The 24,694-nt window shown below is 37.0% G+C and overlaps 5 protein-coding genes and 1 non-coding gene across 6 annotated transcripts; 3 read left to right on the top strand and 3 right to left on the bottom strand.

Moving 5' to 3' along the window:
- Nucleotides 1-6,296: 6,296 nt before the first annotated feature.
- Nucleotides 6,297-9,532, top strand: LOC129304945 (transmembrane emp24 domain-containing protein p24delta9-like). The gene is made up of 4 exons (XM_054944796.1): nt 6,297-6,673; nt 7,250-7,459; nt 8,093-8,169; nt 9,160-9,532. Exons 1-4 carry the CDS (start codon nt 6,365-6,367, stop codon nt 9,302-9,304), a joined length of 741 nt encoding a protein of 246 aa, XP_054800771.1. The 5' UTR covers nt 6,297-6,364; the 3' UTR covers nt 9,305-9,532.
- Nucleotides 9,533-9,952: 420 nt separating this feature from the next.
- Nucleotides 9,953-11,899, top strand: LOC129304942 (pentatricopeptide repeat-containing protein At5g06540-like). Its single transcript, XM_054944794.1, has one exon. The coding sequence runs from the start codon at nt 10,050-10,052 to the stop codon at nt 11,556-11,558; it is 1,509 nt and encodes a 502-aa protein (XP_054800769.1). The 5' UTR covers nt 9,953-10,049; the 3' UTR covers nt 11,559-11,899.
- A 168-nt stretch (nt 11,900-12,067) lies between these two features.
- LOC129304944 (uncharacterized protein At5g39570-like) lies at nt 12,068-15,124 on the bottom strand. The gene is made up of 2 exons (XM_054944795.1): nt 13,908-15,124; nt 12,068-12,459 (listed from the first exon to the last, which is right to left on the bottom strand). The coding sequence occupies exons 1-2, from the start codon at nt 15,003-15,005 to the stop codon at nt 12,373-12,375; spliced, it is 1,185 nt and encodes a 394-aa protein (XP_054800770.1). The 5' UTR covers nt 15,006-15,124; the 3' UTR covers nt 12,068-12,372.
- Nucleotides 15,125-15,736: 612 nt separating this feature from the next.
- Nucleotides 15,737-19,736, top strand: LOC129304660 (pectinesterase 31). Its single transcript, XM_054944391.1, has 7 exons — nt 15,737-15,888; nt 15,984-16,303; nt 16,415-16,519; nt 17,093-17,170; nt 17,497-17,684; nt 18,885-19,058; nt 19,371-19,736. Exons 2-7 carry the CDS (start codon nt 16,061-16,063, stop codon nt 19,531-19,533), a joined length of 951 nt encoding a protein of 316 aa, XP_054800366.1. The 5' UTR covers nt 15,737-15,888; nt 15,984-16,060; the 3' UTR covers nt 19,534-19,736.
- Nucleotides 19,737-20,200: 464 nt separating this feature from the next.
- On the bottom strand, nt 20,201-20,273 carry TRNAA-UGC (transfer RNA alanine (anticodon UGC)). The gene has a single exon. It is a non-coding gene; the product is annotated as a tRNA-Ala (tRNA).
- A 1,124-nt stretch (nt 20,274-21,397) lies between these two features.
- Nucleotides 21,398-23,659, bottom strand: LOC129306406 (pentatricopeptide repeat-containing protein At5g15340, mitochondrial). Its single transcript, XM_054947009.1, has one exon. The coding sequence runs from the start codon at nt 23,611-23,613 to the stop codon at nt 21,718-21,720; it is 1,896 nt and encodes a 631-aa protein (XP_054802984.1). The 5' UTR covers nt 23,614-23,659; the 3' UTR covers nt 21,398-21,717.
- Between the last annotated feature and the right edge of the window lie 1,035 nt (nt 23,660-24,694).

The raw sequence follows: 24,694 nt of genomic DNA, 5'->3' as shown, positions 1-24,694 counted from the left end.
TGAAACTCTGTTACTTGCTTATTAAATTTACAATTAAATTCTTTCAATTAATAATTATAATAACTAAATATGTTAACACAGTAATAATCTTTAATTTTTGATAATTCTTTATGTCTATGATATCTAATTATATTATGATAAAAATAATTCATATAATAAATTTCAATACTTTAGTTATAACAAAAAAATTAATTTTCTTTAGAAAAAAAATATTTGAATCATAATTTCTTAATTTTTAGATAAATAATTTTATGATAGGCATCAAACACGTATAATTTAATAAATCTTAAATTTTTTGTTGCACTACTTAACAAATTTATTAATAATAATTTTTATATTTTTTTATTAAATATAAAATGAAAGAAAAAGAAATAGCACCAATGGTTTAAGAGCAAATGTGACATTATTTTGTTCAAAATAAGTATATTTTATAATAATAATTATATTTTTAAACTACTGAACCAGTTGGACTGGACATAATACATGAATAAAAGATTATATATAAAATTAAAATAAAAATTTTATTTACTATTTCAAAACTTTTGCAATGTGTCATTATAGGAAGTTGGAAATATATACTCATATTGAAAAAAAAAAAAAAATAAAGGGAGTCGTTGTTCCTATTGGACTCGTCGCCATCCCCGGTCAGTTTGTTTCAAGTACTCCCTTATGTCATTCTAAAATTTAAACGACGCGAATTATCTTGGGTTCCACGCAAAACCGTTGCACACGACACAAATCGAAGAAAAGGGATCGAAATGCACTCCATAATTTTAGGGCATAGATCCAAGCTTTCCTTTTCGACCGCCATAGATCCAAGTTTGAACTTTGAATAATAAATCACACCACCAATTCAGTCTCTGCCATCCTCGTTGGCCCGCACTCATATGTCTCCGCTTATTCTCACTGTTAACATGACGTTTCCTTTAAATAAAAAAATTGCATGGCTACAAATTATGAATACCATGACTCCAGTTAGCTTCGTGCAAGTATATCAGCCTCACATTATATATATATATATATATATATATATATAAGTCATCACAAAGCTGGAGAAACGTTCGCATTTAGTGGTTGTCTTTTATAAGAAAAGATCTAATTACTAGAGCTCCTCTCATGAACCAAAAAATTGTGCTAGACTCAAACTTCATCTTTTCTGCTTTAGTAATGCCAGACAAAAACTTGGACCCTCCTGCTTCATCGGAAGAAGTTGATTTGCTTAAAAGAAATGTCACAAAACTTGATGAATAAATGGTGGACGGGGTCAAGATTCCATAGATCATCTAAGTAAACATCATTCGTCAGAAAATATTAACACAAAAAATTCTGATCAACCAATGGATATACAGGCAAATATTAGAGAGACTCAAGATGAAATTACAGGGAAAAAGAATATGATCAATAGGATTAAAGCCTTCAGAGCTCCAATTTCATACAAAGACTCACCATCGGATATAATGGTTGTTTCAGGATTAATGAGGCCAGAGACACAAATTACATCAATGACACTTTTGCTAAAAAACTTGAACAGGAATGGGTACCCACAGAGACAACCAAAAAGCTGATGACGAGGTTTTCGATGGTATCTATTTCAAATTAGGAATGAAAAAATATCTGCCTTTTTTGGATGGATGCTTTTGTTATCAATACTCTTGGTATACAAATTCATCCAAGATTGCTCAAACCCAGGTTATCCAAGATGTGGAATCTAAAGGACTTTGAGCTAATTGATTTAGTAAATAATTACTACATTGTGCGTACAAGAATACTGAAGCTTATGAAAGAATACTCAATAGTAGACCATGGACCATTTTTTATTATTGCATCCTTGTCCTGAGATGAATCCTCAATTCAATCCAAAAACTAATTCTTTGGGGAAAGTAGCCCTATGGGTTCGTTTAACCAATATTCCCATTCAATGTTATGATAAGGAAATATTCTGGAGAATGAGAAATTGTATTGGAAAAACTCTCAAAGTTGATGCTAGCACTCTCTCGGATGCTGAGATGAAAGATGCCACAGGCAAAACCGAAAGGGAAAAATTTGCTAGAATTAGTGTCAAGATAGATCTACAAAAGAAACTTGTTCCTAGATACTCATCAGGGATGAATTGTTCAATGTTGAATATGAAAGTCTGAATCTCATTTGTTTTAGGTGTGGCTGCTATGGACATAATAAGAACATCTGCCCTTTTAATCCCAAGACCAACCAATCAAAAACAGAGGAGAAGTGTACTCAGCTAGGAAAATCAGATTTGAACCAGCCTTTAAAACATATCGGAGAACAAGGGATTTTGAACAAGCTATTAGATAAAGGATCATCGAAAAAGGCTCAACAATGCATACCGAAGGAAGATTGTGGTGAGTGGATGAAAGTCTGGCGTCACAACCACACCCGATTTTTGAGATTCATAGCAGATACAACAGCTGATCGCAAAAACCTCTCACATCTCCCATATCGAGGTACGAATATCTCTACTAAATCTCATTTTGATATGCTCTTTAACCTTGACCAGGTCTGTTAAAAAAAATAGTATCATTCAACTTGTTAAGAAGGTCTTCTCGAATCCTACTACTATTAGCGAAATCAATCACACCTTTATTACCCTTATCCTTAAAAAAAAACCCTACTTGCATGAGGCACTTTTAGCCAATATCTCTCTGCAATGTTAGTTACAAAATTATCACCAAGCTTTTCTCCAACAGGTTATGAAAATATATGAATCACTTGATTGGAGACAATCAATGTAGCTTCTTATAAGGAAGATAGAGTAGTGATAAATCATCATCGCTCAAGAGATCATTCACTCTATAAGAAATAAAGGGGAAAATAAGGGCTTCATGGCTTTCAAAATTGACCTTGAAAAGGCTTTTGACAAACTCTTTTGAGATTTCATTGATGATACTCTTCATATTATTAGAATAAATGATAATTTCAAAAAACTCATTATGGTAGCCATCTCTACCACTCGCATAAAAGTTTTATGGAATGGTGAACCAATAAATGAATTCACACCAACTCATGGCATTAGACAGGGATACCCTCTTTCAACTTATCTCTTTGTTCTTTGTATTGAACGATTAAGTCACAGCATACTTAGTAGCATTGATAAAAAAATTGGAAGCTTATTAGCCTAACAACTAATGACCCTCCTATCTCTCATCTGTTTTCTATTGATGACTTATTTCTTTTTGCAGAATCTTCTCTTAATCAAGCTAGGATCATCCAGCAATGTCTTTTTAACTTCTACAATGCTTCTGGGCAAAAAGTTAACAACGTCAAATCTAAGATTTTTTGTTCCAAGAATGTTAATATCAATAGAGTTATCCAAATTAATGTTGAATTAGGAACTCCCTTAATTGGAAATCTCAAAAAATATTTAGGGATTCCTATTATCTATGAAAGAATTTCTAAGCTTACTTTTGCCCTGCTGATCGATAAAATTAATTCTCGATTCTCAAATTGGAAAAGTCATTATCTCAATACTGTTGGAAAAGCTGTTCTTATAAAATTTGTTCTATCCTCTATTCCTAACTATGCTATGCAAACCATGCTTTTACTAGATAATGTCTTGAATGATATGGAAGCCCACTCCCGCAATTTTCTCTAGGATTCTACTGATGGTACTGAAAAACCTCATCTCTTATCTTGAGATTATATCACTAAGGATCGCAAGCATGGAGGCCTCAGCTTTAAAAAGCTTAAAAGTCAGAACAAGGCTTATATTATGAAACTTTGTTGGGGTATCATTACGAAACCTAATTATCTTTGGGTTCATGTTTTTCATGATAAGTATAAATGCAATAACCCTATCATTCCTATGGTTTGCAAAACTAACTCTTGCTTTTACACGTGGTTAAGCATATGTAAACTTTGGGACCAATTTATTACTCATGTGGGTTGGCGGGTAGAAAAGGGGGATCAAATATCATTTTAGTATGACAAATGGTGCCCCCTTCCTGAACCTCTTGTGAAGTACATGTCTTCTAATGCAAATTCTATTCTACATGTGAAAGTTTCAGATTTTTGTACTAGTACAAGTACCTGGAAGGGAGCCCAACTTTATAGATATTTGCACCATGATATTATCAAGCAAATCATTACTGTCCAACCTCCATATCTCAATACTTATGATGACACTATATGTTGGAGGCCTTCCAATGATGGTAGTTTCTCTATCAATTCGGCTTACAAGGCTATTGAAAATCATTGCAACAATACCAACTCAAAGATTTAGTCCAAGATTTGGAAATGGCTGACCTATGAAAAGATCAAAACCTTCCTCTAGAAGGCTGCTTAGGACCGCATACAACCTAAATTCACTTGCTTAGATGGGGGTAATCCTTGTCACAGAATATGCCCTTTTTGTTGTAATTCTTTAGATTCAATTATACATACTTTGAAAGATTGCAAGAAATCAAAAGATGTTTGGTTAAAATTATTAAAACAATCCAAAATTAACACATTCTTTTCTCTTCCTTTACAAGATTGATTAATTTGAAATGCTGAGAATGATGTAGAAAATGCTCGAGCAAGGAAGACTTCCTAGCTATATGTGTTAGAACATTTGGAAAGAAAGATGCAAAAATGTCTATTCCGAAGAAGACAATCAAGATAGAGATATTACTTTCATTAGTATCTAAGATATTATTAGTGCTTAATACCTCCAATCTAATATCGAATTTCTCACTCAAAAAGGGGATAGAACTAAAGCTAAATGGCTCCTCCCTAAGGAAGGATGGATTAGGTTAGATACTTATGGCTCCGTTAATTTTATTGGTACAGCTTTTTGTGGCGGTCTCATATGAAACAAACAAGGCAACTGGATTAAAGGCTTCTCCAAATATCTTGGATATCACCTAAGTACAATTGTTGAACTTATGGGTATCTTGAAAAGACTTAATATCTGCTAGGTTAAAAAATTTAACAAAGTTAATGTCTACTCTGACTCAACTAAAGCTCTATCGTTAATTTGCAATGAGTTCTCTACCAATCACCTTCTATCTGCTACTATCAATGATATCAAAGATCTCATTATGCGAGATTGGACTGTTACCTTTGATCACATCTTTAGAGAAGTGAACACATGCACTGACTAGTTGACCCATCAAGCCTCTACCAATAATTTTAATGTATTCATTTTTGACACTACACCTTATGGTTGTAGGAATTTTTTGTACGCTGATATGACTCAGCACGTCAGTTAGCACAGTCTTTCCGCAGCCTCCCATTAAAAAAAAGATCTAATTACTTAAGAGAAATCAATATATATATACTCCCTCCATTAAAAAATATAAAGCATATTTAATCGAATTTCATTTCTCAATAAAGTAGTTATCTACTTTTAAGTTAATCCTATCTTTTCATATTTACCTTTATTAAACATCTTACAATAAATATAAAGTCATTATTAATATGGGCACTTTTGAAAAAAAGACAATGATTACACTTTGAAAGATTAAAAATACTTTACATTTTTAAACATCCAACTCCTTAAAAAAATACTTCATATTTTTTAACAAAGGGAGTATATATCACCATATTTTGCATGTACTCCATCCGTTTAAAAATATAAGGCATTTTTAATTGAATCGAACCTCTCAATAAAGTAATTATCTAATTTTAAACTAACTTTATATTTTTATATTTACTCTTATTAAATACTCTAGAATAAATATAAAGTCATTATCAACAGGGATACTTTTGAAAAAAAGGTAATAATTATACCTCGAAAGACTAAAAATACCTTACATTTTTTAATATCAAACTCCTTAAAAAATATCTTACATTTTTAAACGGAGGAAGTATATTTCTAATAGGAGAATAATAAATAAGTCTTAGCATATTAAATTAATGATAGTTAGATTATCAACAAATTTTTTTAAAAAATAAGTTAAAAATATTGATTCAAGTAATTATAAATTTAAAATTTTTAATTATAAATAAATATTTAAATATTAAATATAACTATTAGATTGTAACTGAAATTTTTGCTTGTAATTATTTTAAATTGATATTTATAAATTATTTTTAAAAAAATTGTTGAAAAATTAACTTTTATTAATACAACATTTTGAAACCCATCATTCTCCCTTCCCAATATGCACTAAGTTTGTTTATTTTCAGTTTTTCACTGGGGAAAGTGATCAATTTTTTACAAACAACTGCATTTTTAATCTGAACGAGCATGTTAACCATTGGATTGGATCTCACCTCAAACTGACATGGCAAATACTGATTGGTTCCAAGGACGGATCACCCTGAAACCGGCAGTAATTAGTAAATTGACAGAACTGAATGCGGTTGTTACTTTTCGCATTTCTCCGTTTCGCGTTCACTGTAGCTCTTGTCCGATACCGTTTTGATGTGCATCGTGACATCGTCCCTCACCTCACGGTATCGCTCTGCAAAACCTAAGAACTCCTCCTACCAGATCTCAAATTGTCCTAACAGACGATTCACCAACGAAATGTCCGAGTTAAATCTCCTTGTAGCTCTCACCCTAGCATTCATGTGTTGCTTCGGCAGTGCGATGAGACTTGAGCTCCGTTCCGGTCACACCAAATGCATTGCGGAAGACATCATGAACAATGCGATGACCGTTGGCAAGTACTTTGTCGTTAACCCAAACGAGGGGTCTCCTCTTCCTGATTCCCACAAGATCACCCTCAAGGTAAGCCAGCGATTCGTTTGGATGTGTATGTATTAATTCCTTTTGTGTTCTTGTTCAGCCCTCTCTTTCGGTTATGAATCAATTATTGTGGTGATTAAACTAAGATATGCTTTTTAAGTCAAGGGAGAATGACAGATAGGTTTAAAAGGATCAATTAATTTCAATTAGTTCTGAGTGTCAAATTTTAATTTTATAATTTTATTATGATAAATTTATAATTTATTTTTTAAATTTTAACATGGTTGACAGATAAATAAATTTATTTTTTCTGTTAAAATTTGAAACGCAAGTTGCAACAAAACTGAGAGCTGAACACTTATAGATTCTTAGAGTTTAATCGATCATTCTCCCTTAAGTCTAAAGTGAGAGAAGTTTATTGGAAACAATATGGAAATAAATTCAGTTCATTCACAAATGGCTCAGCGTTCTATTTTTTGACAGGTTTCTTGTATCATTCTTAATTAATATTTTATGCTTGAATTTCCATATAAATAAGATAATTGGAAATGCTATTACCAAAAATACAAAAAATATTGGATTCTTGAAGGATTGATTTAGCTATAATATATTTGCCAGGTGAATTCGCCTCAGGGGAACAGTTACCACTATGGGAATCAAGTGGATTCAGGTAATTTTGCATTTACTGCAGCTGAGGCTGGTGACTACACGGCTTGCTTTTGGGCACCTGATCACAAGCCCGCTGTAACTGTGACCATTGAACTCGATTGGAGAACTGGCGTAGCTGCCAAGGACTGGTCGAAGGTTGCCAAAAAAGGACAAATTGAAGTAAGCAGTATCTGACTTCACGTTTATATAAGTACGATTTGTATCATTTTAGCATTTTGAGCTGTCACAAACTCATGTAGTAGTTATATTGCAATGCTTTTGTTAATTTGAACTGGTGGGGTAGAGTGTGTATGTATTATTTCTTTCAAAATGTTAGCTCTTTGTGAAGCCTTTTTCCCCGGCTGTAATAAACAACAATTCCCCACCCCCCCAAAACCTCCCCCAACACGCACGCACGCACGCACAGCGACTCAGATAGCAGCACATCTGAATTTTAGTTTAGCTTGCTTGATAGAGACTGAAAGTGGAGCCAGATTTAATGTTATGCAGTTAAAAATGTTACGTTTGCATACAGCATACAATATTTTGGTGTTCACCTCGACATGTCAAACTCCATAATAATGAATTATTTCTTTGATCATTGTTCATTCCAATCTGTCCTTGTAAGTCTGTATTATGCCTACATATTTGGAATGAATCCTACGTTGAGCTGATCCTAAGATATAAAAATATCGTGATGGCATTTTTTTTTTTTAACTTATGTAATTTATAGGATACTTTCTTTTTTCTTTGAAAATCTATTTATTTTGATTGTTCGTGGTTGCTAATGTTCGTTTTCTTCTCATCTACCAGGCAATGGAATTTGAGTTAAGGAAGTTGTATGAAACAGTTGCATCCATCCACGATGAGATGTTTTATCTTCGTGAAAGGTACAATAGTCATAAACTCTGCCTGGTTGGCTATGTCTTGATGTTTGCCTTTGGTGATCTTTTGATAGGAAAAGTAATCATTAGTTTCCATTCAAAATTTGTCCAAAATGGAAATATATGGAATATATTGTTGTTTGGTTAGAAGAAAAATAAAATCTTCTGTTGATAGAATTCCCTCTACGTGCATATGTTATCCTATTAGCTTTTGCATGGCCTAACTCACCATTTAAAACTATTATTTTAAGGATTCATGCTTTTTTCTTCTTGAAAGAGAACTAGAGATGATCTTTTACTTGATAGCCTTGGTCTGGAATCTGAATATCTGCAACAAACTGACTAGCAAGAGTGTATCTAATGTGAATAATCTTTTCTTCTTGTCTTTTTCTCCCAAGGTGTTACAAAAAATCGTCCCTGGAGTTTACTTCTCTTTTCCCTTAGCATGCATCTAATCATTTATTGGCTAGAGTGCATTTGAAATTTGCTGTCGTATTGTACCAACATTCTTCACTCTTGTGTTCCAAGTTTATGAATTAAGTTCATTCCTTAAATGCTACACTAAGTAAGCTATGATGGCCACCAAGTCATGGAAGGAAAGAGGGTACTTTTCTGTGTGTGGCCAAAGACAGGCTTCTAATTTTATTTGAGTTTTCGAAGGTAAAATGTTTGTATTCAAATGATCACCTATCCTATTGGGGTGTAATAATTTTATTTTTTGGTGAAGCAGAGGGGCTAAGGCTCGCTCAACCGAAGAAGCGAAGCAAAACAGAAGGGAATTAAATTGACGCTGCTCTTATGTTTTTTCCTGGTGTTTAAGATTTTTTTTGATTGTTGATTAAAAAAAAAACATTATGAAATTATGCAATCGAAGTAACCAATTCATTTAGTAGGATAAGGCTTGCCATCATCATCGCTGCTGTGTGAGAATTTATTCGTTCTTATGTCAGATTTATCACTTGATTTAGGAACTCAATATCCATTTGAATGATATAGGGAGGAAGAGATGCAAGACCTCAACAAAGCCACCAACACCAAGATGTTTACCTTCAGTTTCCTTTCGATTCTGGTTTGCTTGTCCGTGGCTGGTATGCAATTATGGCATTTGAAGTCGTTCTTTGAGAGGAAGAAGCTCCTATAAGTTCTTCCCCAGGGTTTTTATTCTCTAAGTTTCATGGGTTATTATTTCCAGTTGATTGGTTGTCCAGATGTATGATACAGTTTCAAAATCATATAATTTTGCAATCCAATCATTAGGATTCTATAACCATCATTTTAATTACATCGATGGTATGAAACACTAAAATGGTAGATATTATGAATATTTCCCAGTGTCTTTACTTATTATATGAATTCCCATTTGGTCTGAGTTCTGGTTTCATAATTTTCTTATCCCATGATGGATAAAAGTGCGTTATAATCTTTTGTCACATTTGAATCTTATTCTGCAATTATGGCGAAATCCCTCCAAATCCTCCCAATTTGGTGGGGAGGGTTTGGAGTGGAGGGAACCCCTCCCCTTCAATCAGGGGGTAAAGGATAGGGTTGCTAAAGAGAAGAGTTTACAACTATACATCAAGCCATTGTGCACAAAATAGATCACTTTACAAATCCTGTAGAGACTAAGCAAATTTTTTTTTTTTAACAGGATTTAAATTTATAGTTAACATAATCACTTTCTTTCTCATATAAGAGATAAATACAGAAAGAAAGAAATACATACATAAATCTAAATCTGGAGGTGATAGAGACATATTTTCTCAAAACTAGTCGGAGGTGAGCGAAACAGTCTCACCAAGAAGAGATGAGTAAATAATAGCTCAAGTTACTTCATGAGGAAGCGCTTCTTCCATCAGTAATCAGTAATGCATTTGAATTGACGATTCATGGTTCGCTTGCCGCCATTACAGCAATGGCATGCTACCACCAATATTGCAGCAACTCTAGCTGGCATGGCGGAGTCCTGTGCTTCCATCGCAGAGCTCAAACGTATCCATGCCTATGCTCTCCGTACACATCTCCACCAACACGCTGTCGTCCTTGGCAAGATGTTCCGCTTCGCTGCTGTATCACCCAGCGGCGACTTAGTTTATGCTCATCGCCTCTTCTCTCAAATCCTCCAACCAACCACTTTCTTCTTCAATGTTCTCATACGGGGCTACTCCAAGAGCCCATCGCCTTCGCATTCCATTCGATTATTCAACCAAATGAGGCAGAACTGCGTAACCCCAGATGAATATACCTTCAATTTCCTACTCAAGTCGCGGTCAAGAATGAACTTAACGGACCCACTTTTAACTTTGGCTTCCGACGAGATACACGGTGCTGTGTTGAAGTTTGGGTTTTCTTCCCACCTGTTTGTTGATAACGCGTTGATTCATTTGTACGCTGTAAGGGGAATGCCACTCTTAGCGCGTCGTGTCTTCGAGGAAACTGGGGGTGTCGATGTTGTTTCATGGTCAGGATTGCTTGTTGCTTACGTGAGAGCTGGCGAGTTGGAGGTTGCACGACAGGTGTTTGATGAAATGCCCGAAAGGGATGTAGTTTCATGGACCGCCATGATCTCCGGGTATTCCCAAGCAAAGCGATCAAGAGAAGCATTGGATTTATTTTGGAAAATGACACACGCAGGAGTAGGGCTTGATGAGGTTACTATGGTGAGTGTGATATCTGCTTGCACAAATTTGAGTGATGTAGAAACAGGACGTATGATTCACCAATATATATGTGAGAATGGGTTTGGTTGGATGGTCTCACTCTGCAACGCACTAATAGATATGTATGCAAAATGTGGATGTATGGAGCAAGCTTGGCTAATGTTCAACAATATGAGCAGGAAGAGCTTGGTTACATGGAACACAATGATAACAGCAAGCGCGAACCATGGGAGTGCTGAAGATGCATTGAAGTTATTTGAATGGATGATAATTTCTGGCGTCATGCCAGACGCCATCACATTTCTGGCCCTTCTGGTTGCATGCACCCATAAGGGATTAGCTGATGAAGGTATAAGAGTATTTGAGATCATGCAAAGGGACTATGGAATTGAAGCCAGGGTCGAGCACTACGGATGCATGGTAGATATGTTAGGGCGTGCAGGGAGATTAGAGGAGGCATATAATCTACTCACAAGCATGCCAATTCCAAGCAATGATGTTGTATGGGGTGCATTACTTGGTGCCTGCAGGATTTATGGTGATGTAGATATGGGGGAGAGGGTTATGAAGAAGTTGTTGGAATTGAAACCAGATGAAGGAGGATACTATATTCTGCTCAGAGATATCTACAATGCTGCAGGTCGGACTGTGGAGGCCCATGGCATGAGGGAAGCAATGTCCGCAAGTGGAGCTAGAAAATCTCCTGGTTGTAGTTGGGTGGAAGCTTCAAGTTCATAATCATAGATGTCTTCTTCGGTTTTGTTCCCACTTAAGTACACAATAACCTATGAAAACGACATCATATAATTCATTTTTCAGATATGCATCAAGGAAACAAAATAATTTCAGAGAATGGAAAATCAACTAAAGCAACGTTTGGCGTGAAGCATAGAGGTGGAAAATAGACCAGAAAAACACAGGCACGATTGATCCACAACCATGTCAACCACATTGTTTTACCCCAGGAAAAAACTTTTCAGTATGAGGAAGGAATAGTAATTCCTTTGGTAGATTGATTGTGAAATATCAATTTGACAATGTGTATTAGATGTCAATACTTCAAAATTTAAATAATTGTTTTGAGGCATTTTGATCTTTTGTAAAATATTCTTTTTTATTCATTTATTATTATTATTCCATCAAACTTTTTATGTGATTTCAAACATAATATTAAGTATGAGGCTCTATTCTATTCTCGTTTTTCCTTTTAAAAATGTTTTGCTAAGAAATATTTGCATTTTATCAACTAAATCAATCCATCTATTTAGGATTTCTTTATAACTTAAAAGCCAAACAACACCAACGGTTCATGCTGATAGTTTATTTTTATTCAAGTACAGACTTCACAGACCACAATAACAGTAACACACATGAAGGCAGACATGCCCAAACCGATCACTTAGAAAGGCACACATGGCAAGGCAAACCACAACACTCCACATTAACATGGCTCAGATGTTTATTTAGTAGGTAATTCTGGAATGACTTCGATTCTAAAGCTGAATCTCCAATTTCCTGCATTTTCTAGAATCTCCAATTTCCTGCATTTTGATTACTCATCATCGTAACTCTTGTGGTGGTGATGCTTGTAGCGATGGTGCTTCTTCTCATCATCATCATCATCGCCGCTATCATCTCCCTGCCAAGAAAGGAACATAGAATTAAAACCAATATTGAACTGGATTCCCTCATATAGCCTACATGAATTACTAAAAGCAAATTAATGGGTTGCAGGAATGCATTTCATAGAAACCCTGGATACTGTGCGGCAATATCCTCGAACCCAACCATGTTTCCGTATTACCAATAACCACAAAGGAGTTCAGAGGGGGAAATTTCTTATTCAACTTAAATTATGCAGGAAAATATCAGTTCCTACATTTTTCTCTACCAAGCCCTTCCAAAGAATGTATAGTTGAATGCATATGCACCAAAATACTGGCCGTTAAATCATCATACGTGCAGACATTCTTTTGGTAACTATAGGTTCTTTCCCATGTGCTTGGACGTCGGGACTAGGGTTGTGAGAAAATGCAATGCTATTCCATTACTTATGCAAGAGAACACCAAGACAAAGCAAACGTCAATAAATTGTTCATCCAAACCATTGATGAAATGATAAATGTCGCTGCAGAGGTAGGGAAAAGTTCACTCATAAAACAGTCAAGAGATCAAGGGAAGTGATCATATCACATGCAGATGCAGTGCCAACTCGAGTGGAGATGATGCATTACTAGTGTACACCCAAAATAACCAAGGAACAATCCAGATACGACACAAGAATGCAAACAAAACAACTAGTCAGGCATCTTTCATGTTTTATAATCATGTATCACAACTATTCTTAAATCTGCTTGTGCCAAAATAAAAATAACAAAAAGATATTCTTTGTGGATACTTCATGCCTTTGTAAAAAACTTGACCAGGATGATCAAATACACCAAACACACATCAATTTACCTAAAGTCATATTAAAAAGTAACCAGGATTATATGCAATCTTCTCACTTCAACATACATACAAGGTTATCTAACTGCTATCTTCACTTGTGATTTATGTTGAAATGGACGGTTGGACCCCAGGTACAGAATCAAACCAAAGACATAGTAAAACATGTCATCAGTATCTGATAATAATCATGGATGTTAGGCCTGATAACGCAGCAACAGATGCAGAGTCCAAAGAGTTCTTACTTTCCCATGAAGTAGGGGTAGGAGTTGAACCAACGAGATTAAAGACACTCAATTTCTGGCAAGTGAGTGCCAATTGAGCCTAAAATGTTACTACCAGCATGATATGTGTTATCAAAGCATAAGGAGGAAGAGTGCAAAATTATTTGATAATCTAAAGTTGCTTTAGCCAACGGTCTTAAATTGGCCGAGAATAAGACCCTATGTAGTATGTACCCGAGAATTTTTTAGTTTTAAAACTAGCTAACATAGTAAGTCTGAACATAACATTACGATTCCAAGGATCTAAGCAAACAGGCTCAAGCTTCACTCGGCCACTTCAACGACTTTGCAGAACCAGAAATCACAAGGTCGCTCAGGTATTAGTAGTAGTTCAATAATGCAGCGGAGTACTTACATGTTTCTTACGTCCATAGCCATACTTACGAGGCTCATCATCATCATCATCACGCCTCTCATAACTAGGCCTGCTGTACTGCTCCTCTGAGCGCCCATGGTCATATTCTCCCCCTTCCTGGCTCTCATGAGTTGGCCTTCCATAACCTGGTCTCCTCGGCGGCTCATCCTCGTAGTCAGGCCGTTCAGTTCTTCCCCCATAACCATATCCTCCACCCTCTCCCTCCCCGTAGCCGGGCTTGCGACCATAACCGGATCCATATTCAGATTCGCCTGTCTCATACTCAGTTCTTCGTCCATAAGCGGATCCATATTCTGAAGTGGGTGCCTCATATTCGGACTTCCGCCCATACCCAGACCCGTATTCCGAAGTGGGTGCCTCATATTCCGGCTTCCGACCATACCCAGATCCGTATTCCGAACTAGGCGCCTCGTATTCCGGCTTCCGACCGTATCCAGATCCATATTCCGAGGGGGGTGCCTCGTACTCCGGCTTCCGACCATACCCAGATCCAAACTCCGAAGGGGGTGCCTCGTACTCCGGCCTCCGACCATATCCAGATCCATATTCCGGAGGGGGTGCCTCATACTCCGGCCTCCGACCATACCCTAATCCATAATCCGAACTAGGCTGATCGTATTCATTCTTCCGACCGTACTCAGATCCGTAATCCGAACTGGGTTGATCGTACGCACTCTTCCGACCATACCCAGTACCGTACGCTGATCCCCCGTAATCTGGCCTATTCACATCAGGCTCGAAGCCATGAGCAGGCTCAGGCCTCTTCCCGTACTGGCCTCCAGGTTCTCCACCCGGATTGAATGCCGGTGCAGGCCTGGGCTCGGGACGATCATAGCTGCTGTACTCAGTATTCAAGGCATCTTCATTATAAGCAGATGGTTCAGCATAGGACTTATATTGTGGACGATCATAGTCAAATTCATCAGAAGTCGAAGATGAGATCGGGTAGCAAGTCTCAGCAGACGGAGGAATGGGGCGACCATAGGTGAGAGTAATGTCGTATCCACCACCGTATGGCGTTGGATCGTACTCATCAAAGTCGTCCACATCGTCATCGCCCCTGGAATAGTACGGCATTTGGGGAAGTTAGCTGCTTACAGTTCTGAAGTTGTATCTCTGATCTCAGTGCGGTCACTGACTAGGGATCCGCCGTGATTTTATAGCTGCCTGGGAAATGGCTCCTAGGCCCCTTCAAGACGACGCTTCATCAAAATGAGCAGTAGACGACAAGATGTGGATTCTATTCCCCCCGGGGGCGGTTTTCCCGCAGAAAACGTTAAACGACGAGCCGTTTACATGTGGAACCCGCTAGCTTTCTGTGTGGACCCGAGATAATATCTAACAATTGGCTAAGGTTCAAAATACAGTATTGAACATTAAAATTATTGCTTAAGGCCTATGGGCCCTACATTATTGAAGTCCAGAGGCGGTCCAATCTTCTATTGCCAAAATTATATACTTAAGTGGCAAATAAAATATCTAAAAGAATAAAATAGTACTTTAAAATTCTTAAAAAATTTAATTTAATTTAATACGCTGAATTTTAAGGATAAAACCGAGACAAATGATCGAAATTACCACTGTAAATAAACATGAGTAAGATTTGTATATTTCATACTTAATATATTTATATTAAATTAAAATATATTAGGTGAATTTTAATGTATTAATTTAATTATTAAGAAAAATTTATTAGAAAAAATGATTTACAAAAAAATTATATAAATTTAATTTGAATATAAACATAAGTGTATATAAGTTTTTTACCCTAAATAATTATGGTATATTTTCCGCAATTTTGGCACGGCCAAAATGGACTGGAAGCACAAAGCAAAATTCGGAAGAGGCTGTTCCGCCGCACACGAGCAATCGATCATTACCCTTCTGCGAGGCAACACATTTCATTATACCACGAGATGACAGAGCAATTCTTACTTAACATTAAAATTAGATTTTCGAGGTTAGATTCTCTGTCCGCATAACTTTTTGCGAATGATTCTTTATTTGCGTTATCTCTTGGCTGTTGATCTCAGTCGCCGCTATATTGTAATATAGGTCAAGTTTACTCTCCATACTCTACACTCAGAAACACTAGGAAGATCCATCAGATTTCCTGAGAATTCAGAACTACAATGGCAGCTCGTGTAATCACGGTCTCACAGACCGGAAGCGGAGACTATCTGACGGTGCAGGAAGCAATTGATGCCATCCCACTGGGAAACAACCGTCGGACGGTGATTCGAGTGTCTCCGGGAATCTACAAGCAGCCGGTGTACGTGCCCAAGACTAAGAATTTCATCACACTGGCTGGTCTGTGCCCGGAGGATACTGTGCTTACCTGGAACAATACCGCCATCAGAATCGAGCACCACCAGGTGGGTTAGCATGGATCTCGTTCAGCTCATACAAGTTTAAAGTGTTTTGTTTTTGTTTTTTTTTTTTGTACAAGTAGGAATTGTCCCTTTTGGCGGTGAATTTTTCTGCAGGCTGCCCGGGTAATAGGCACGGGTACTTTTGGCTGTGGTAGTACCATTGTGGAAGGAGAGGACTTTATTGCCGAAAACATCACGTTCGAGAATTCGTCCCCTCAGGTAATGCGTGTAAAATATTAGTTATCGGCGAGCTTCGTTGTCATCGCTTGCAATTTGGGCCTATCTAGGATAAACTAGCTATCATTAGTTTGGCAAATGTGCATATATGACATATGAATAAAGTTGATTATTGTTACAATCCTGTGTTAGCATTCGAAATATTCAATTTATGATCTATACATAAAATTGTGGACCAAGGTGTCTGTTCTTGCATAAACTTCGAAATATTTATGATTTACCATCGTCAGCAAGATACACAGTTTATACTCTAGTTGTCTTTTTTACACTTGTGGTTGGAGTCGTCTCCTTACTAACAAATGCAATCTTTATTTCACGGGGAACTGGTAGTTTGAAGTTTCACATTTTTGAGGTTTTGAGTTTGCTCAAGAATCGTGGTGGAGATTTATTATCATTATTTTTGCCACCAGTCAAAGATGATGCTATAAGTTTTTTGTGTGATCATGTTGGTATGTGCATCCAAATTTTGAATAGCATCTCCTGAAGCGATTAGCAGATGGAAATTAGTTGTTAGCTCATAGTTTTTCCCTTTTTCCCCCCTTCTCTTTTTGGCAGGGTTCAGGGCAAGCGGTGGCAATTAGAGTGACAGCAGATCGATGTGCCTTCTATAACTGCAGGTTCCTGGGATGGCAGGTATCTCCTTGTCTCAATGTGTTTGCTTAATAGTTTAGAGGCTTCTAGAGATTTATTTATTTATTTTTTTTTTTTGTAGGAATGTAGACTTGCAGAACTGGTTGATTTAAATTTTTTTTTATATATATTAAATTATTATTTCTGTGTTGCGGTAGTTTTTATAGTAAATTATTGTTTTCATTTTTTTTTTTAACTTCTATCTTAGAATTATGCTTTAAATCTACTTAGGATCGTGGTTATCACTTGTCAGACAAGATGCTCTTTTGTGCTACATGCGTCTAGAGGAGTTACTAAGGGGATAAATTGCTGACATGATTATCGTGCAGGACACTTTGTACTTACACTATGGCAAACAGTACTTGAAAGATTGTTATATTGAAGGAAGTGTGGACTTTATTTTTGGCAATAGCACTGCTCTTTTGGAACATTGCCATATTCACTGCAAGTCTGAAGGCTTCATAACTGCACAGAGCAGAAAATCTTCTCATGAAACAACTGGATATGTATTCCTAAGGTGTGTAACCGACCTTTGTCTACATCTTCGCATCTATTCCTGTGCTTTAGTCATCACAAATCTCCCAAAGTGCTTTTCAAAAGCCAAATGTGAGTTTACCAAGCAGGCCAGTAGTTTAGTACATGATAAGGGAATTGAAAATATTTACTGGGTGTGAGGCAGTTTCTTCGCTGTCTTGATGCTTATGATTTTAGTAAATATTGCTAGTAGAAATGGTTTGTTGCAAGTGTACTATTACTATGTTGTTATTGAGGAATAATTCCTGATTTTTTGGAATAGCTAGTAATAGTAATAATGTCAAAATTGATTTTGAAATTATTGGGAGTGAGAGAATCTTTGTATTTGGTTTCTTAATGTGATGGGATTTATTTAATCAGGATATTTTTTTTAATTTATTCACTAGAGCTTTCTATTGTTTTTGCTGTCTCTTTTCCTGTTCAATTATCACATTTTGTTATTTCAGGCTTAGGGCTTAGTTCTTTTCTTGGTTGCCTGTTGATGGACTATATTATAAGTTGTTTTTGAGACAATTTTGGTGTTGAATGCGTGACAATTTTGTTTTTGGACTACTGTTGCAAAGGAGGCAACAGTGGCAGTGGCAGTGGAGAATAATGGGCGTGCTTACAGTGATAAGTGGGGAGGCTCAGCAATTGACACAACTTTCTGGTCCAACCTGTGGGGATGATATTTCACTAGAATTTAAATTAGGAACAAGAATCAATTAACCACACAAGATGAGTCTGATCTCTTCAGATGTCAAAGAAGACACAAGAAGAAAGAAGAATAAGGATTTCCATGAGTGAGGACTGAAGATTTTACTTAAAATCCTTCTGATGTCATAAAAAAAAACGGAAGGAAGGAAGGAGGGAAAGGAAAGGGAAAAAAGAAAGTAGGGGAAAAAAAACCTTAAATCCTCATACTTTATGTAAGAATCCTTATAAAGAAGGGACTTGGTAATCATTTAGTTTCATCAGCATAACCGCTTCTTGTCAGTTTCTTGTTCTTCGGATATCCTATAATTCCTATAATGATTTGTTTGATGTTACTACAACCCAAACTTAGAATGGTCTGCACTCATAATTCACATGCTAGGGCAATACTATTTAGAAGCTTTTGTCCTTTTTTTTTTTTTTTCAATTTTTGTCTTTTGGGTGCTTAGGTATTACATAATTTGGCCTTTGTTGGCTGTTGCCACTGCAGATGTGTCATAACGGGTAATGGAGATACTTCATACGCATATCTTGGACGACCATGGGGACCTTTTGGAAGAGTGATCTTTGCGTACACCTATATGGATCGATGTATAAGGCCTCATGGCTGGAATAATTGGGATAAAATTGAGAATGAGAGAACTGCTTGCTTTTATGAATACAGGTGGGTATCTTATATCTACTTTCATTTTGCCCTGTTTGATGCCTACCAGCATCTTATGGAATCGGTCTAGGTGTAACTGATATCTGGCCCATGGATTTAATCAATGTATCTTGTATATATCTAGGTGAAACCGAGACAGTTTGTTATGCTAAAGTTGTCTAGGATTTGACTTCCTTTCAACTTTCAAGTTATGCACTAATCTGCTTTGACCCATTAGACTTGGGAAATGCCTTGTTTGAACTACATATATGATCTTAAATACTTGTAAGTTGTCTCTACATGAAAAATTGATGTCTATTATCAAAACTGCAGATGTTATGGACATGGTTGCTGTCCATCCAAACGAGTAGCGTGGGCTAGAGAATTGATAAATGAAGAAGCAGAGCAGTTCCTCTCGCATCGTTTCATTGACCCAGATGCTAATAGACCTTGGCTTGCCCAGAGAATGGCTTTGAGGATTCCATATTCTGCTTAGAAGTTACTGATGGGATAATAGTAGAAAGTTCCAAGCAGTTCATTACATGTGCGCTACAAGTTCCCTGTTTGTGGAATTTATATGCCAATTATCTATATGATGACGTGGCTTGTGGGAGAAAAAGCTTATCGAATGATGCTCTTCCCATGCAGATATTTCTACTAGATTATCCTTTTTAGCAAATGAGTTTCGGGTTCTGATTTTCTTGAGACTTGGGGAAATTGGTTGGCTGCCGATTTTGAACTTCTTGCATGGAGTGACACTTCGCTGGATGCTGTTCTCGAAGGCTAAGTTTAAGCAAAGGCAAAATAATCTATAACGAACCAATCAGGATGCCACTAATAATTAGGTTTTGGAGAACTATCAGATTGCAATTTTAACCTAGCAAGCTTTGTAAACAAGGGTTTGTGGGAAAGGCATAAATAAACAAAAAAGGGAAGGGAAAAAAAACACAGGATAAAAAGTATGATTACATTATACTGTTGCTTTAAAAATAATTTGAAAGCCAAAATATCTTTACTATTGTAATTTATCGAATACAAAAGATGTTGGAAGATGGTCATAACATATGGTGTGATTTTCTTCGGTTTTATCCATGCCGAAAAAGACAAGACATTAACTGAGAATATACATCGACAGAACAGGTGAAGTGAAAAAAGTAAAGCCATGGAGATGCGGGGGATCGAACCCCGTGCCTCTCGCATGCAAAGCGAGCGCTCTACCATTTGAGCTACATCCCCAAGCTTGTCCGTATTCTTTGTATTTATAATTACAATGCATTTTTCCTCTTCTCTCACCATTTCCCCTTCCGCGACCGATATGAAAATACATATTCACTCCTCTCTTCACCAATACTACAGAGTAGTTAAACCATTAAATAGTTTTAAAATAAAATGATTATTTGAATTTGTCACTACTTAAAAGTACAAATTTTTTTTTAAAAAAAAGAAAATAATAGAATATTGTAAATATGTGTTTTTTTTTTTAGGGGGGATACCTAATTAATGCTTTAACCTTTTATGCAAGTGACTAATATATAGGATTATCAAATTATTCTCCAAGGTAACTAATATATTGAACTGAAGGAAGTACTTACAATTACCCAAATGGACAAAATACTCCCATATTTCATAAGGTTTTAATCAAAGCCGTCTTTTTTCACCACACTTCTTTTATTCCACATGTATGTCCTATTAGAAAAAATCATATTGCAGAAATAGTTGAATGTTAACTCTAGATACATCTCTCAATCATAATTTAAATCTTAATTCATCATGTTATGAGGAGCTAATCTCTTTTACTAGACAAATAGTAGTTAGTTCTCTTTCCCTCCACATCCACCAAAAAATCTAAGTTATTAAATAATAGTTCAAACCTAATGTTTTATGAAAACAAAAAGAAAAATTAGTAAAACATAATTTGTCCATTACATATTTGAAATTTCAAATTTACGATGGAAATAAAGTGTATGGAAAGTGTATTGAAGATAACTCACACATATGCACAAGAATTTTCAAACCCCTTATTTACACGAACATACATGCATTCACACACAGTTCAAATAATCTTTCGTAAGTTTCAAATCATATAAATAATTTTTCTATTGATAATGTTCTTCCTCATATTAGAGCTATAGTTAATCAAACTTTGAAATCATATTCTACACTTAGGATTCTGACGTAAATTCCTATTTCTTGTTCTTGTACACTTCCCTGAGTTAATGAATATACCTCTTTACTCAAAAAAAAAAAACACATAAATAATTAATCAAGTCTTTTTCGTTATTTGAAATAAATATATTTCATAATTAGTAAAATTATGAGAATTGGCAGCTTTGGCCTTTGGCAATGACGAAATAGATGCATGATCCAAGTAAGCTATCTTATTTTATTAGGAGGGATAGCTTTGCCTTTGCCAAACCCTCGCTAGAAATTGGCTTCCACATTCAACTTGAATAAATTATACCAATCACATGCCCAAAGATTTGAACCTACTTAAAAATCAATGAAGTCATCAATTACGTAAGATGTCATCACCAAAGAAAAGATCATCCACCATTCTTGTCAGTTTATTACTGTTCAACAAGAATATGTGTTTGGCCCAAAAAAGAAAGAATATGGGAAGCTATGAATTATCATTTCCTATGAATTTGGGAAGGTATGACTGGGGATCAATGATCAGTAGTCACCAATAGTCGGAGCAAGAGCATGATCCTTGTTTGAAACTATGAAAACGATAACGATCACGAACAACAATTTCACGGTCGTATATGTCAGATGCAATCTTAAAAGCAGAATGACAATCTAAGCATATCCTCAGGTTCTTAAAAATATACAATGGAGAACAAGATCGTGTGCTTATCAGGCCAAAACAGAGAGCTAACTTTTCACTGTGTGTGAACAATACCTGCTCTACTTCCTCCAACTCCATGTGGTTATCCCTGCCTGAACAACCAGACAACACTTGAGAAGTTGTATTGGGAACATAACCCGCCAGCCTCAACCTTCGAATCATGTCATCTAGCATCGCATATATCTCTGCAGTTTGCAGATGTGACTTATCACCTGCACTGAATTGATGAAGTTTGCCAGCAACATATATCGAACTCATACCTGGCATCTTTTTTATGCTCCTGTTTCGAAGAACTTGCCTTAGAGAATTAGCCTTGTCCTCTTTTCCAGACAATGCGTACATATTTGAAAGTAGAATATGATATTCTGTGTTGCGGGCATCCATCTGAACCAGCTTTTGCATAATCTGTTCGCCGAGCTGCAGCTTACCGTGGACTCGGCAGGAACCCAAAATGGACCCCAACACCACTTCATTTGGGGGAATTGGCATCTTTTTCATGAAGGCAAAAGCTTCTTCAAGAAGCCCAGCCCGACCCAGTAGGTCTACCATACAAGCATAATGTTCTATTTCAGGCTTTATGTTGTAAACCGATTCAAGGCTGTGGAAATATTGCCAACCCCGTTCGACAAGGCCTGAATGACTGCAAGCATTTAACAAAGACATAAAGGTCATAGCATCTGGTTTGGCTTCTTCAACCATACGAGGAAACATTTCCACCAAAACTTTGCCCTGTCCATGCATGGCCAACCCTCCAAGCATCGCATTCCAAGCCACCGTATTTCTTCGTGGCATGTACTTAAACACTATCGATGCCGTCCTTATCCAACCACATTTTGCGTACATGTTAACCAAACTAGTGCCAACCATTATATCCATATCCCTACCCATTGATTTCAAAGCATAAGTGTGAACCCACCTGCCCAGAGCCACGTCACCTGACTGGGAACAGGCAGACAAGAGTGAAGAAAGAGTAACGTAATTCAATCCCATCCCACAATCAAAAATCATTTCTTTGAGAAGTGAAAAGGCATCCCGGGTAAACCCGTTCTCTACGTAACCCACAATCATAATGGTCCAAGCAACCTCATTCTTCTCACGCATCCTGTCGAACACCGCCCTTCCACTTTCCACTCCTTCCCATCTTACTGCTCCTTCCAGAATCCCAGTCCACGACACAACGCTATGTTCCTCCATCTCTTCAAAGACCCTTCTCACTTCACCCACTAAACCACACTTAACGTACAGATCCATAACTGCATTGCACAACTTCACATTGTTAATTAAACCAGATTTCACCGCACCCGCATGTGCTTGTAGTCCAACCCTAACATCGACCAGGCGTGCACAGGCATTGAACACACAAGCCATGGCCACCTCATCAACCTCCCGGCCCTCTCTTCGCATACCAACGAAAAAACTAAGCGCCGCTCCAGGCATGCCATGGCGAGCACAGCAGCCAATCAAGGTGGTCCAATCTACAGAGTCCTTGTGTGAGTGAGGAATTTCATCAAACACCTTGAGCGCATACAGAGCAGAACCACAAGCCGCGTACAGATGAAGGAGGGCGTTGAGAAGGAAGTGATTGGGAAGAGAAACAAGGCCAGTGACAATGACGGTGGCGTGGAGCTTCTTTCCGGTGTCGAGAGAGGAATTGCGAGCACAAGCTCTAAGGAGAGAGCGAAAGCGTGAAGCGAGGGAGAAGGGTGCGGAGTTCGTCCTCCATTTCATTCGAGAGACTGAGATGGGAAGCCTGCTATCGAGCGATATTGGCAAAAATTAGACTAGGACCACTTCACGCCAATTATTACTTCCCGGAAGCTTCGTCAATTATTAATATAATAATATGCCCAAATTAAAGCCATATCTTAGGAAGACAGACAAGAAGCCAGGTTCACACTAAAGAGTTCAGAGAAATGAGCATGGGGTGATAAGGTTAGAATTTTTACGAGGTTAAAATATTTTAAAAGCTTTTGGAATGATTCAAGATAATCAAAAAGGCACCAGAGTCTTTTGAGATACACCAATATAACCTCAAAAGACCTAGAATATATACCGTTAGATCGAATCAATCCCAACTGTCTATTAAGGAGGTGGGAATTTTTTAGAGAAAGGGGGAGGCCTATAAATACTCCCTCACCCCTCATTTGTAACCACTCAAGTAAAGTAGTAAAACTCTCAAAGTTCATTCACTCAAACTCTCTACTCTCTACTTGTGCATCTAGTTCTCTTAGTTCCTTTACCTACTTTGTGGGTTCAATTGACTTAGTCACGATTAAGAGGTTGATCAAGTTAAGACCGGCATGGTTTAAGGAAAGGGAAGTTCTAAGGTCGTAACAACGTGGTATCAGAGCCAGGTTCAAGGAAGCCATGGTCCTAATAGATACCCATAGGCAAGGATGTTAGGTGTGACTGAGGAGACTCTTGCTCACGACGAGGAGAGGGAAAGGAAATCCCAACTTCCGCATCAAGTGGCAGGAACGGGCAGATGAAACAAGATCATTCCTCGTAAAAGCTACAAAGAAGATGAAGAAGTTTGTAGGCAAACGAAGGCGTGCAATAGAATTCTAAGTTGGGGACATGGTGATGGTGAAACTTCTCCCACAACAATTCAAAGCCTTCAGATAAGTACACAAGGGCCTCATTCGCAAATATGAAGGTTCTTATAAGATAATCAAGAAGGTAGGGAAAGTATCATATAAATTGAATCTCCCTACTAATTTAAAGATTCATCCTGTCTTCCATGTTAGCATGTTGAAACCTTATCACGAAGATTAGGATGACCCAACATGAGGAACATCATCACGTGCCC

The sequence above is a fragment of the Prosopis cineraria genome, unplaced genomic scaffold (genome assembly GCF_029017545.1).
Source record: "Prosopis cineraria cultivar Desert tree isolate PC_DT_omini unplaced genomic scaffold, ASM2901754v1 PC3, whole genome shotgun sequence".
Classification (NCBI taxonomy): domain Eukaryota; kingdom Viridiplantae; phylum Streptophyta; class Magnoliopsida; order Fabales; family Fabaceae; genus Prosopis; species Prosopis cineraria.
This window is presented reverse-complemented; position numbering and strand designations above follow the sequence as displayed.